The sequence below is a fragment of the Phoenix dactylifera genome, chromosome 14 (genome assembly GCF_051530095.1).
Source record: "Phoenix dactylifera cultivar Ajwa chromosome 14, Ajwa_hap1_PhDact_Kaust_v1.1, whole genome shotgun sequence".
NCBI classification, from domain to species: Eukaryota; Viridiplantae; Streptophyta; class Magnoliopsida; order Arecales; family Arecaceae; genus Phoenix; species Phoenix dactylifera.
This window is the reverse complement of record NC_143203.1, coordinates 26,588,848-26,601,671: the sequence shown is the minus strand read 5'-3', so window position 1 is coordinate 26,601,671 and position 12,824 is coordinate 26,588,848. Positions and strand designations below refer to the sequence as shown.

The window sequence follows — 12,824 nt, the reverse complement described above, 5'->3', positions numbered from 1 at the left end:
CCAATACATTTGGAGGTACGGATTCAGTGAATGAGATTTTTTTTTTAATAATAAATTTTTTAATAAGTATAAAATATTTAGAAAAAAGATATGAAAATACGTAGTCACCAAGTACATTATTTCAACAAAAAGCATATATGCAACAAAGGCAAATAAAAAGTTTTTCCAGTTTAATATAATTTTTGAATGAAAATATGAAAAAGTAATTATGCTGAAGAAAGGCCTATCATGAAACTGATTAAATAACTGAGATAATGCTTGGCAATATTGTTTACCATGTCAAGGGCAGAGCAGGGAAAGGTTATCCCATGACTCTTCATGGTCAAGATAAAGGAAAAAATTTGTGCAGAAAGGGACCTCTCTATAAGAGAAAGTAGGGGCATTATGAGAAATTCACTCCATCTAATTAATAAAAGTTCCATCCCACCATCTCCCCTTCAAGCGAGTACCCAAGCAGCCACTGCAACGTCAGCTATTCAACCCCCCCTCCCTCCTTTTCTTTCTCTACCCTCCAAGAAATCGATCTCCAATCCTTCCATCTTTCTTCCTGATGGCCCAGCTGGATCAGGAGTAATGTGAGGGAAGGAAAACCAAGACCAAAACCAAAAAAGAGAAGGGATGAAAGATAAGAGTGGCTTCGAGACGTGTATCAAGCCAACCAAATCCCTTTCTCTCTCTCTCCACCCAAAACAAAACTACTGTCCCCAACTTCCCAAATTGCCCCTCTGCAGGCCAGGAAACTCTTCACCTCCCTTCCATCAAGGGAGAAGACTCGTAGCCAGCTCCTGTTCCCATTTTATATGGGGCCTTTGCTTCCTTTTGGTCAGCCTCCCGGAGGCTTCCATTGGTCCGAGGCCTTAGGCGACTGAGGCGCGGTCGCCTAGGGCTCGGGCCGGCCCTGATCACTACTAGTGAGACATGTTAGAATATTTTCAAAATATGAACTTCCAAATCTTAATTAGCATGTTATTATTTTTGATTAACAAGACAAAAATAACTTTGTTGATTATTCATGAGAGGTGTTTTGGATGATATTAGTGATGATTGTTGTCATGCCCCACATCTAGAACATGATATGGCGGTACCGCCGAGGGGACTTTGGCGGGCAATGAAGGCACATGGACTACATGAGGTAGACTTAGGCTGGCAATAAAAAAATGAAAGATTGATTAGGTTATGAGTAGAGCTGATCACGGGTCTTCTGCCTGCCCAGTCCAGCCCGGAATTTTTCGGGCTTGGGCATTAAAAAAAAGCCCATGGGTCGGGCCTGGGCAGGAAAAGCGGCCCGACCAAAAAATCGGGTCGGGCCTGGAAACTTTTAAAAATGGCCCGGCCCGTGTTTTATATATAAAACACCACCAGTTTTAGAGAGCCCATTAAGCTGTTGGACCATTCTGGCCCATTTTCATATTCCAATCAAAAAAAAAGGCCTGTCGGGTCGGGCCTGGGACCAGATTTATAAAGTCGGATCGGGCTTGGACAAAAAATTTAAGCCCGACAGTCGGGCCGGGCCGGGCCGGGCCTGGGCATAGCCATCAGGCTTAATATCTACCGTCGAGCCTGGCCCGAGCCCGACCCCACCCGAGTTTTGATCAGCTCTAGTTATGAGCTTAGTTTTAGCAAAGTATATTAGTTTTTGTGATTGATTTACTACGAGGCAAACCTTGGCATGCTTTGTTTCAAACTTTAAAGCATGTTTTTCCCAGCTGAAGTTTTGAGGATATGATTTTGGACATTCCACTACCTATGAGAGAGATGGTGGATAGGTCGGTCTGGGTGGCCACCGGTCAATCCAAGGTGCGGGCCACAGACTTACAGGAGGTGATGGGAGGTGATGTAGTTAGACAGATGGATGGTAGATGGATCTAGAGGATGGGTGTTCACCCTCCTGTAACCTTGTTCTTATAAAAGGTGGTATGGGGTTGCCAACGAGGAGTGTGCTGACAGAGAGGAAAGTCATGATTACCCCGAGCTACGATAGATGCCTCGGGATGGAGGAGACCATCAGCCATGTTCTGCTTGAGTGCTTGCAGGAAGTACACATCTGGAGGTAGACTACGTTCCCCCTGCCTCGGGTCGTTCGATCAGTTGACAACCTGTTTCACCAAATGAGGGCCGCCATGTAGAGTTCGAGGATGGTGGGGTCGAAAATCACCTAGGCGTATCTGGTGTACCACATATGGTTGGATAGGAACGCCCGGATCTTTGAGGACAAGCGGGCATCCATGAGGAGTGTAGTAGAGAGGGCTCATTTTCGAGCTGTTGAGGTCATCAGAGCTACCATCATGATTTCATCTAGGACCCTCCTGCTGTTACAGCGCCTAAGATTGTCCTTGATAAAGTAAACTTCGATGGTATTGTCCCAAGCAATGGAGATAGAGCTGGTGTGGGTTTCGTGATCAGGAGTCACGATTCACGGCTGCAGGAGGCCGAAATATTTTGTTGACTGTGGAAATTGCTTTTCCGGTAAGATTATGCCGATCAATTGATGAACTTTCTCTGGTGAAAGAAATAAAGTTTTAGTTTTTTTTATTGTTAAAAAAAGAAAAATGGAACTCAAAAACCGAACCCACCCAAATATTTAGGAGATAGTTCTGCTATTAGAATTCATCTAAAACCTTGCTGATCCTCAAAAATTGGTGCGAAAAAACCTGAAAATTGCATAACTTCAAATTATTACTAAATTTTAAAAGACAACAACACAGCCCAATAAAAATATTTAATTTTATTTACAGGGTCAATCTCCATAAGAGAAAACCCTTCAAAAAAATTGGCGTAAGCTGCTTTTTGTGGCGGGCACACGGTATTCTTTAGTAAAAGGCGAAAGAATAGTTCGCTCTGTGCCCACCACGCAGCCGCGCGTTCCAAATCGTAGACCGCAGAGTCCTTTTGTGGAGCCGCATCGCGTCCGGTACTCTTTTCCTTCCCGATATGGGACTAAAATCCCTTCCCACTTTGTCCGCCTAAACCGCAAACTCCATCTCGCCTCCGGCCTCGCAGTCCTCGCGATCGCCCAACCCGAGACCATTCCCCTCAACACCGCCCTCAAAAGCCGAGAAAAAGAGGGTACCTCCACATCCCCCCTTGCGTCTTGCGCGAACCAAACCCCCACCTTGGTGACCTCCTCGAACCCAAGTGAATGCGCTATTTCTTTGGCTATCATACTCGTTATACTAGAGTACTAATATTTGAATTCTAGATCACCATGATGAATTTGTATTTCACCTTGTTTATCTTGCATTCAAGTTCAGGAGGAGGGAGAAGGCCTGCATGTCACAGAGAGACTTGGATCCTCAATGCTTTGCACATTATTCAGGGACTGGTGAATGGTTGGAGCTTGTCTCCGTTTGTTTATTCATCCTTTGGCATACGTTTATGGTGAAAACTCATTTATATTGATATGAAAGGCGACGAGTAAGTAATTCTGATTGATTGAACACGCCCGTCTTAAATCCAATCAAGACCACTGAATACAGCGACCCAATTATTGCCGATGGTTTCCTGTTCGTCATAGGATATGAAGGCCGTACTTAATGTCATTCTAGTGGACCGTATATCAGAACCCATGACGACGAGGCAGCAGTTCTGACAACCCAGGCTATTTTCATCAAGACTATTATACCAGTAAACTACAAGAATCATGCCAAGCGTATTCGATGCATACTATATAGGACAATTAATTACACACACTTCATTAAAATAAAACAGCAAACAAAGCAAGGCACAGAGATAGAGACAGCCTTTTAAGAGCCCTACTAGCTCGCAAGAAGAAGCTCCTACTACTGACTATAATATTTTTTTCTTTTTAATTTATAAACATAGTACAGAAAGATATGCACTACTTGTTCCAAGAAGATTATCCAACTACTGACTATAATATTTTTTTATTTATAAACATCATACAGAAAGATACAAAAAACTTGAATCTGGACCTGGTACGGCGGACAAAGAGGCACACAGAAAGATAGGTACCCTTCTAATATTTGAATCTGGACTAGTCAGTATGGATCATGTGTGCAATCTGTTTAACCATCTTGCCATCTCATAAAAGCTCATGAATTATTTGCTCCAGGCACAATCATCCATTGCATCACAAAGGCAGCAACGTATTGTTAACACAATAAGTAGCCATCTCAGAATGATAGCAATAAATCATACAGCAGACTGTGCCTCTCATTCTGAGAAACATGTTCAATACATGTAAAACCTCAATTGCAAGTCATCAACAAGAAATCCAAATTAAATCATGACGTTGCACCTTCAAACTATCGACATCAACCATCCCTTAAAACAAAGTCCCCAATAACCACGTTTTCTAATCCCTGTTTGACAAACAGCCTCATGGTTTCCACAATCACTAATAAGAAAATGAGAGCCACAAACGAGCCTTGGATCTGCATTAAAACAAAGACTCCAAGAAATACAAGTGGCATTAACTGAGTATGGCTCGATGAGTTTCAATTCTCCAATGTGCAGCGAGAGCCTCTGCTATTCAACTCATTTCAACAAAGAACCTAGCAGGCAGCTTGTCAATTAAGTTATGTATCTTTCTTGCTGTTCCTGAAGAAGCCTTCCAGAAGACTTTGCATCCAGATATAGAGCAGTTACTTCCTCGAGATCAGCCTGAAAATGATGTATTACAATATGAGTATTATAAGGAGGACAACCCGAAGTAAATCATTTTACCCAAGCAAAACAGAAAGAACTATTTTAACAAATAAATATTGAGACTAAAGTACCTTGCAAATCTTATCCCTTCCATTCGTCTTGGCCACAATGCTAGCAGGCGATAGCAGCTGAATAGCATGCCTGGAAAAGCAGGTGATGACTATAAGCCCAAGTTTCAAAACCCTAAAAAAGAGTTTCAGATGAAAATAATACAGAGAAATCCATGGGAATAGCAGAGTAGGTAACGGAAGCAGGCAGAGAGATGAAAGTATATGATCGCTTGACAATACATAACACGCATACATAGGATACTGCAATGTACTGAAAATTACAGTTTCACCTTTTGTTAATATTTTAATTTAATTCTCTGCCTCTCTCATAATCTAGAATGTATACTTAGCTGCATGACATTATACTAAACTTATTACCAGTAATGAGATGCCACCTCCAAATGTTAGATCTTCAACCTTGTCTGACAGGAGTTTTGGAAGAGAATTATAGTAGCAACAAGGATTCCACATGAATCATGAATATTTTGGCTGCAATTAGTAGACAGCGATGTTTCTATATTTACACCACTAAAATTTTGATCTGCATGGCATACACCTCAACATCTTCCATCCTTCCTCTATGGGCCACCACCATTAACTTCATCCAATTTGTCAAACCTAGCAAACTCGTCAAGAACATTCCTCAGAAATGCCAATAATCTATTGTTCCACACTTCCAACATGTTTATTTAGAATTTTAGCTTTCTAAAAGCACACTCATCCTCAAGGTTGCCAAAAGCAAAAGGCACCCTTTAGATGACAGGATCCCTGTATCGTCTAAGACGCATTAGAAACAAATACGATACCAATCTGAAAACAGTACAAGCATTATAAGATTAGTTATTCAAGTTTCAGCATCAATAATGTTACTTGCCTTGTATGCTAGATATCGTGTTACTTGCCTTGTATGCTAGATATCGTGTTTCACATCATTCAAAGCATGACATCAAAATACCACTTACCATATCATGTTTTTAAAAATAAACCACTGGGCAACCTTAAGCAGCTTTAAAATTCAAACACGACAGCAAAATACCACTTCCCAAAACATGCTTCATGTTTCAAAACAAAACAAAACACAAAATGGTAAATCATTGGACAACCTAGTAGCCCTTTATTTCTAAGAACTCCAACAGACCAAAATAACCCTCAAAGTAAAGCTAATAAAGATCTAAAAAATGGGCAAAAAAGAGATCTGAAGAATGCCGTGGGACAACACTGCTTGTCCCTAACCTTGACATACATATGCGCCACCATCGAGATGGTATTAAAATTCCTCTTCATATTTATGATCAACAAGGTTGGGACATAGTCTACAATGTGTCTGGAGTGATGTGAACTGAGAAAGGCTAATAAATGAGCCAATCAGAAGCACAAGATTATATAAGAAATTAGACCACATGAAGGCCATATATATATATTATCAGAGACAGACATTCTCAAGCCCAACTGTACAAAACCCTATATTGTCCCCAATTCCACCGCAGTTCTCAAAAAAAATTTCATGATGTTGAGATTACCCTGATGCTACAAGAGAAAAGCCAATGGCTCCAAATACAAAATAGTTGACCACAGATATCATTTCTATCTCTAGGCTCAATCTGCCCATGCACATTGACAGTCAATCCTTCTTAACAAGCCCAGGCACATTATTGAGAAAGAAAGTAATTAATTGGAGGAAATACATTATGGGGCTAAAAATCCAAAGGGCAATAGAATTAGTACATATTTCTATTCTAGCACATGCTTGATAGAAGGTGACTTTCATTATGAAAATTCAAGTAAAACAGGTGCGTGATAAAGAAACATATAGAATTTTGACTGTGTGGTGAAGAAACCAATGCTTTATGGCTTGCTATTTTGTATATGGAAGAGAACAATCTCATTTCAACTGTACTTTCATTAACGGTGATGAGACCTATCCTTGATAGCTCAGAATTCTATTCGCCATCAGATACCAAGATGCACGTATGGAGATAGCATTTGATGAAATTGATTTGAACTGATTTCTGAACATTGTTGGCACGATCCTAGGTACCAATAGGTTCAATTCTGCATTCTTCTGAGAAATCCAGAATTGCTATTAAAAAGATATGATGGTGCATTTTGAACAAATGTACCATAGGAATTGGTAGATGGGATCACAAATTAGTTTCCAAAAACTGATGCATTATAGACCCAATTAGTCATTCTTCATGTCCTTGGAAGGCTGTCCCTAAAATTCTCACCCAAAAGTGACAACAGAATTTGCTGTTCCACCCTTTTAAAAAGTTCTCATAAGAGATGGGCCTGTTTCTAACTGGGCATTTAAAACAAATAAATATGTCCAACAAACAAAAAAGAAGCAACTTAAGAATGGTGTCTTTCATCTTTTTGGATAAAGCTTAAGATAAAGTGTAGTGGAGCATGGTTACTTGCTTTTTAGAATGGTAAGACACTGTGAATCTTAAACAAATTCTTGCATGAATCACTAAATCATAATGTTACAAAGGCAACATATCAACGTGACTGTTCTCTTCATAATTCCTTACTATTTTAAGGGGAGTTCGTTAGTAGTTTCGCCTTGAGCTCCAAATTTTATTAAGCTAAAATCTAGCATTCTGACAAAACCTGTTAAAAGATTCGTCCAAAAAAAAACAATTGGGAAGGCAAGATCGTGCCTCACTAAAAGAAATTTCTACATAGGTAAATGTCTAAAATTTATCCAAATATACCAGAAAATAATATTCTTTGTGATATTTATTATTAAGTCCAGTAATCAGATTAAAAAATCAGAGCAACTCATCTCTATAATCTTCATAGACAAGCTGTCATTTGCAATAAAAAAAAGTGACATCTGCAAGTTTGTTTTGGTTTGTGTTCATGATTGATGCACGTTTTTGCATGTTTAGAAAGGATGAGGTATATACATGGGAGAAAGTGGTATAACCTAATTAAAATAACAACACTGCTCACTCTATATCTCCTCCCAAAAACACATGGAAAATGCATATTGCATGTGAGAAAAACAGTAAGCTAACTACATATACCAGCACGAGCATAAAATAATTACGTGATGCTACATGAAAATTTGATGGTGCACTGCATAGTTCATGATCAGAAAGGGAAGCAAATACACAAAGTTTCTAAGCATATCGAGATGTACACTTGAGTTCATGGGACTACATGTAAACAAAACCCAGAAGCTGTGGCATCTCCTTATAATTAATTGCATGAAACTACATGATGCAAACATGTAAATTATATAAGCATGTCAAGAGTTGCAAGCCCAATGAACATTTTGCAATTATGCCATTATTAAAACAAGTTTACGTAGATATCATTTGTAATTTCAGAAGTCTGAATAATAAATGAATTTAGAAAAACACTGAAAGACAACATACTAGGAGACACAACAAGTGAAAAACAGACCTTAAAGATGTTTGTTGTCCAATCTCTCCTAGGTAAGCTAGACTTTCTTCATCAATATCAAGCTCTTCAACTTGCGCTCGGATTGCTAGTATCTGCTCCACGCCAACAGGCAAAAAAAAAGAATAAAAAAAAAGAAATCTTCACAAAATTGACTGAAGAAAACTAATTTTCTAGAAAAACAGTCAAAGAGTGACATTTAGAACCTGAATCATTTCAGTGGGACCATAAGTTTCTGTCCGTATAATTACCAGACGATCTAGCAAATCTACTGGTATGCCGTGCGGACTGGTCATATCAGTTCCTCTGAGCAGAAGAACAAAAAGTGGAATAACTAAATTTGGAAAAACACAAATACAAACATGTAATGATAGCATGATAGGAAAGCAGTTTTCCATAACCAACAAGTGGCATCACAACCATGTTAATGACATGCAGTTTGACTCAGCGACAAAATCTAACAAATAGGTTTTGTGATTTGACAAAGTCCTACAGACAACTACTACCGTCCCACAGTCATAAATTTTTTTTTTAATAGTAGATGAAAATAAGATAAAGAAACAACAATATACATTGAATGTTTAGAACTTTCATCTACTGTAATGGTGTTTCCAATGCCATACCTTACATTGCAAATTCCTCTGTTCGTTGCGAATATCACAATTGGTGATATTGAGCTCTCTAAAGCACGATTAAGGTAAGAAAAGCATTCAACGTCGAGCATGTGCACCTGCAAAAAAAGTTGGAGACAGTAAAGGACTAAAGGTAGACTAAACAGCTCAGCCATATATGAATTGGATGAGATGTGAATTTTAAAGAGGAAAGCTACCTCATCAATAAAAAGGACACCAGGGACAAGCTCTGCTATTCCTTCATCAATGTACCTATTAACAACCTGCCAGAAATGCAACTTTCATTGAAACTACGCATACCAGGCACCTGCAATTTGTGTCCATATTAAAGTTTTGATGAATATTCTCCAAATATATTTAATACAGAACCTTATTTATCTCCTGCCGTAGTTTGTCAGTAATCTCAGTTTTCCGAGGTTTAATCATCTGGCCCATAAGGGACAATATGTCCTGTCCTCCTTGTGGGCGAGCATTTGCAGCATCAAGGTCATGCAGTGTGACATCCTATAATTTTTTTTTTAAGAAAAAAAGCAGAAAAATAGTTGCTTTTCTGATTATTATCCATGTCAACAGAGCCATTCAAAAAATAGACAATATTTCAAATGGTTTTTGATATGAAAATAGTTTCATACAAAGCCAACAAACCATATAATAAATTCAACTTCCAAAAATAATCTAATCATTAAAAAAAATAAGTAAGAAAAAGGAGAAATTATTGCAACTTTGAATTATATGTATACACTTGTCAAACAGGTTCAAACATCCAAAATTATGTAAGCTAGCATACCATACTATTTAGAAAATGGTCATTCTGATGGCATCAACTTGATCTTACAAATCAAAGTAAAATAAATAACATGAGCTCCAGGAATGGAAACAGTGTCCTCTCCAACAAGATTAGAATAAATTGTTATAATTCCAATAACATATGCAAGACATGGCAACTGCAAATATATTCAACCTAACCATCAGAACATTAAGAAAGATATTCTACTTTTCAAGAATGTAATGTTCCTCTAATTTCATTTAAGATTTAAATTTTCTAGACAATTCGATGTATAATATTACATATATTTCCAAATGACATGTACTATAAGTTTAAAATAGAAAGAAGCATTCAAAAATTAATTTTGTTATTTAAACTTCATATCCTATATGCCACAAGAGAACAGACTCTAAAATTTACTGATAAGGTACCTGAACTATCTCCTTTTTCTTATGGACTTCTCCTTTAGGGAGTGGAACATATTCTTCTGCTTCAAGATCATATTCTGTAGCAAAAGCATCGCATCTACCTACTCTCTTCACTGCACCACTATTTGCTTCAATGTAAATAACATCACCTACAGCAACCTGCAGCTCGTATTAGTAAGTTTAATAATGACAACAGCCAAAATAACTAAATATTACATTTGAATTCGAAAGAAATCATGTGAGCCAAACAGGAATAGACATAGCATCAAAAGTCATTCCAGAAATCATGTACAACCCAGCTTGAAGATACATATGATACCATTCAAACAAGTCTGATACAAAGGCACATTTACCATGCAGATTATATACATGAGTCTGCAGATAACTAAAGGATGTACAAACACAGTTCCCATAGTCAGTAACCTGATAGACTTTATATCATTTACAGCACTAGAATGTGTATAAATAGCAGGATTCTTTTCAGAAACTGGTCATTTTCATGTACTAACAATAGAAGGCATCAAATGGAAAAAATTAATGGCCCTACCCTACCAAAAGGAAGCAGAAATAAGTGAGAAGTTGAGAAGCTAGTTTGGCGGCATAAACTTGTGATCTCTGCTTCAAATATTGCAAAAGGAGACTTCAAATAATAAAACAAGCACTACCTTTTCCTTAATTAAAGCATCATAAATAGTCGGATCCAACTTCAGTTGCTTGGTTCCTTTGACAGTCTTTAACCCAACGATTACATGACTAATGGCTTTTCCATAACCACCAGTTGTGCTCTCAGTTTCTTCTGGGGAGAGTTCGGTCACCTATAACAGGAGACATTTGCAATACCAAAGATGTGAGCAAGCCAAATGAAAGAATTCTCAGAATATATTTAAAATGTATTGGCAAAATGTAATCATAAATATCAGGTGATCCCAGCTGCATCATCCAAGGATAGAAGGACAAAACTGCAACTCAGTTCAGGAGAAAACAAGCAAAACTAAAACTTACTTCTCCTTCATAAACTTCCTTGTTTTCCTTAATACGCAAACCAATAGACCTCCTGAAATTCTCCATAAGCACCTCAGTTTTCTTCACCTCTGACGAGTATACCTCTGATCCAACCATGGGACAGAAGGGTACCTAGAACTCAATTTAAACTCAATCTTATTACGACAACAAATGGGCCATGAAGACATTAAGTGCCAATCAAATTGATAAAATCAAAATCCAGAAGGAAAAAAAAAATCCTCAGAAACCAGAAAGGATACTTCATATTCCATCCCCCTTAAAAAACTGCAGCATGTTGAGCAGAATGAAGATTATGGTATACTGTTAACTAATACAAAGGCATTCAGTATTATCTATCAGATATGATCAGATCAGCAACAATGTTATAATGTTAACCAAAAACGAAACAGAATGTTAAACAGAGTGCAATCCGCAAACTTATGAATGCAAACATCATGATGAAACCACTTAATGGAGACACACTGGAAAAAAAGGATGCAATTATTCACAGACCATTTGATGAAGTTACTCAGTCAGAAGTTTTATGTTTTTATTTAAGTAGGTTACCATATACGAAACATCTTTAAAGATTAAGACACTATCAAAGTATATAAAATGGTTTGTCTAGCAAAACTTTTTTACAGTCAGGATCCAAAAGCAAACCCATGGGGAAAAAAGAACAAGCAATCAAGAGATGAAATGCACCTTGCTTCCAAGTTCCTGAGATACGCCAAGAGCCAGAGCAGTCTTCCCGGTGCTTGGAGGCCCAGCAAGCAGAAGAGCCCGCCCAGCCATCTTCTTCTGCCGTATCATATCAACGACAAGACCAGCTGCCTCTCTCGCAGCCACCTGCCCTACAAACCCAGCAGCCATAGGAATCGCAGTTCCATTCACCTGCCATTCTCAAACACACATCAACAAACAAAAACATCACAATTTCCCCTTTCTTGAAGAACCAAAATCAAACAGTTGGACCAAAAAAAACATTCAAACAATTAAGATTACAATAAACTCAAGTTTCCAAAACTCCAGTAAACCGTGAAATCGAAGAAACATTGAAGTGTTCCTTTTCGGCAAGAAAGAAGAGAAAACCCCAGCGTGAAAAGAATACCGACAATCACGTCGACCGATTTCAAGCAAAGATTGTCCTACATGCAAGATTATAATAATCCCTAGGACTCCGTCGAACCGTGAAAAATCAAAGAAAGGGTAAAGTCTTCCCTTTGGGGAAATAAAAAAGAATTTTGCTGACAATCGCATTTACAATCAAGATTGCAATGTCTGCAAGGTTTGAGAAACCCCTAAATCTCCATTGGACCGTGAAATCAAAGAAATACGGTTAAGCTCACATAACATAACTAAAACCCAAAACCCTAGAAACTAGAAACCCATCAACCATTACGAGAAGAAGAAAAAGATGAGGAGAGAGAGAGGAGACAGGAGAAAGAGAGAAAAATACGTCGAGACCGAGGCCTTTAATGTGGGTGTGGGTGGCGATCCGCTGCTTCTTGGAGGCCGATTGGACCTCCTCTATTCTCATCGTCGTTGTGCTCATGGCGCCCACCCCTTTGTCCTCCCTGGCGCGCGTGGTTTAAAGCCTTCGAAGCCCGGGGTCTGGTCACCGGCTGGAACGTTAAAATCCCAGTCCCGAAGTTTCTATCGGAAACCCTACTAATTTTGAGAGCGGCGCCCCTTCGCTGCTTGGTCTCGCCCCTACTTACAAAAGCTGTGTACGTGTCAACTCTCTATACTATATAATTGGTATAGAGCTGTTCTATGGTAAACAGCAAAGTGCTCGCTACCGATCACTACCGTAAAAATATAAGGCTTCTTTGGTTTGCAAAAAGTATTTTTCTTTATAGAAATATGA

The 12,824-nt window shown here is 38.5% G+C and overlaps 1 protein-coding gene and 1 non-coding gene across 3 annotated transcripts; both read right to left on the bottom strand.

Annotated features, from left to right (window-relative positions):
- Positions 1-2,739: 2,739 nt before the first annotated feature.
- On the bottom strand, positions 2,740-2,857 carry LOC113461424 (U5 spliceosomal RNA). Its single transcript, XR_003383683.2, has one exon. It is a non-coding gene; the product is annotated as a U5 spliceosomal RNA (small nuclear RNA).
- Positions 2,858-4,107: 1,250 nt separating this feature from the next.
- On the bottom strand, positions 4,108-12,642 carry LOC103696462 (ruvB-like protein 1). Of its 2 annotated transcripts, none has more exons than XM_088710442.2 (12): positions 12,414-12,642; positions 11,660-11,848; positions 10,955-11,086; positions 10,618-10,767; positions 9,956-10,111; positions 9,128-9,262; positions 8,956-9,021; positions 8,750-8,856; positions 8,333-8,432; positions 8,130-8,221; positions 4,740-4,851; positions 4,108-4,623 (listed from the first exon to the last, which is right to left on the bottom strand). In XM_088710442.2, exons 1-12 carry the CDS (start codon positions 12,507-12,509, stop codon positions 4,534-4,536), a joined length of 1,425 nt encoding a protein of 474 aa, XP_088566568.1. In that variant the 5' UTR covers positions 12,510-12,642; the 3' UTR covers positions 4,108-4,533. The 2 variants fall into 2 exon arrangements, with proteins under 2 accessions (XP_088566568.1, XP_008776327.2); XM_008778105.6 differs by having other exon boundaries at positions 4,740-4,809.
- Between the last annotated feature and the right edge of the window lie 182 nt (positions 12,643-12,824).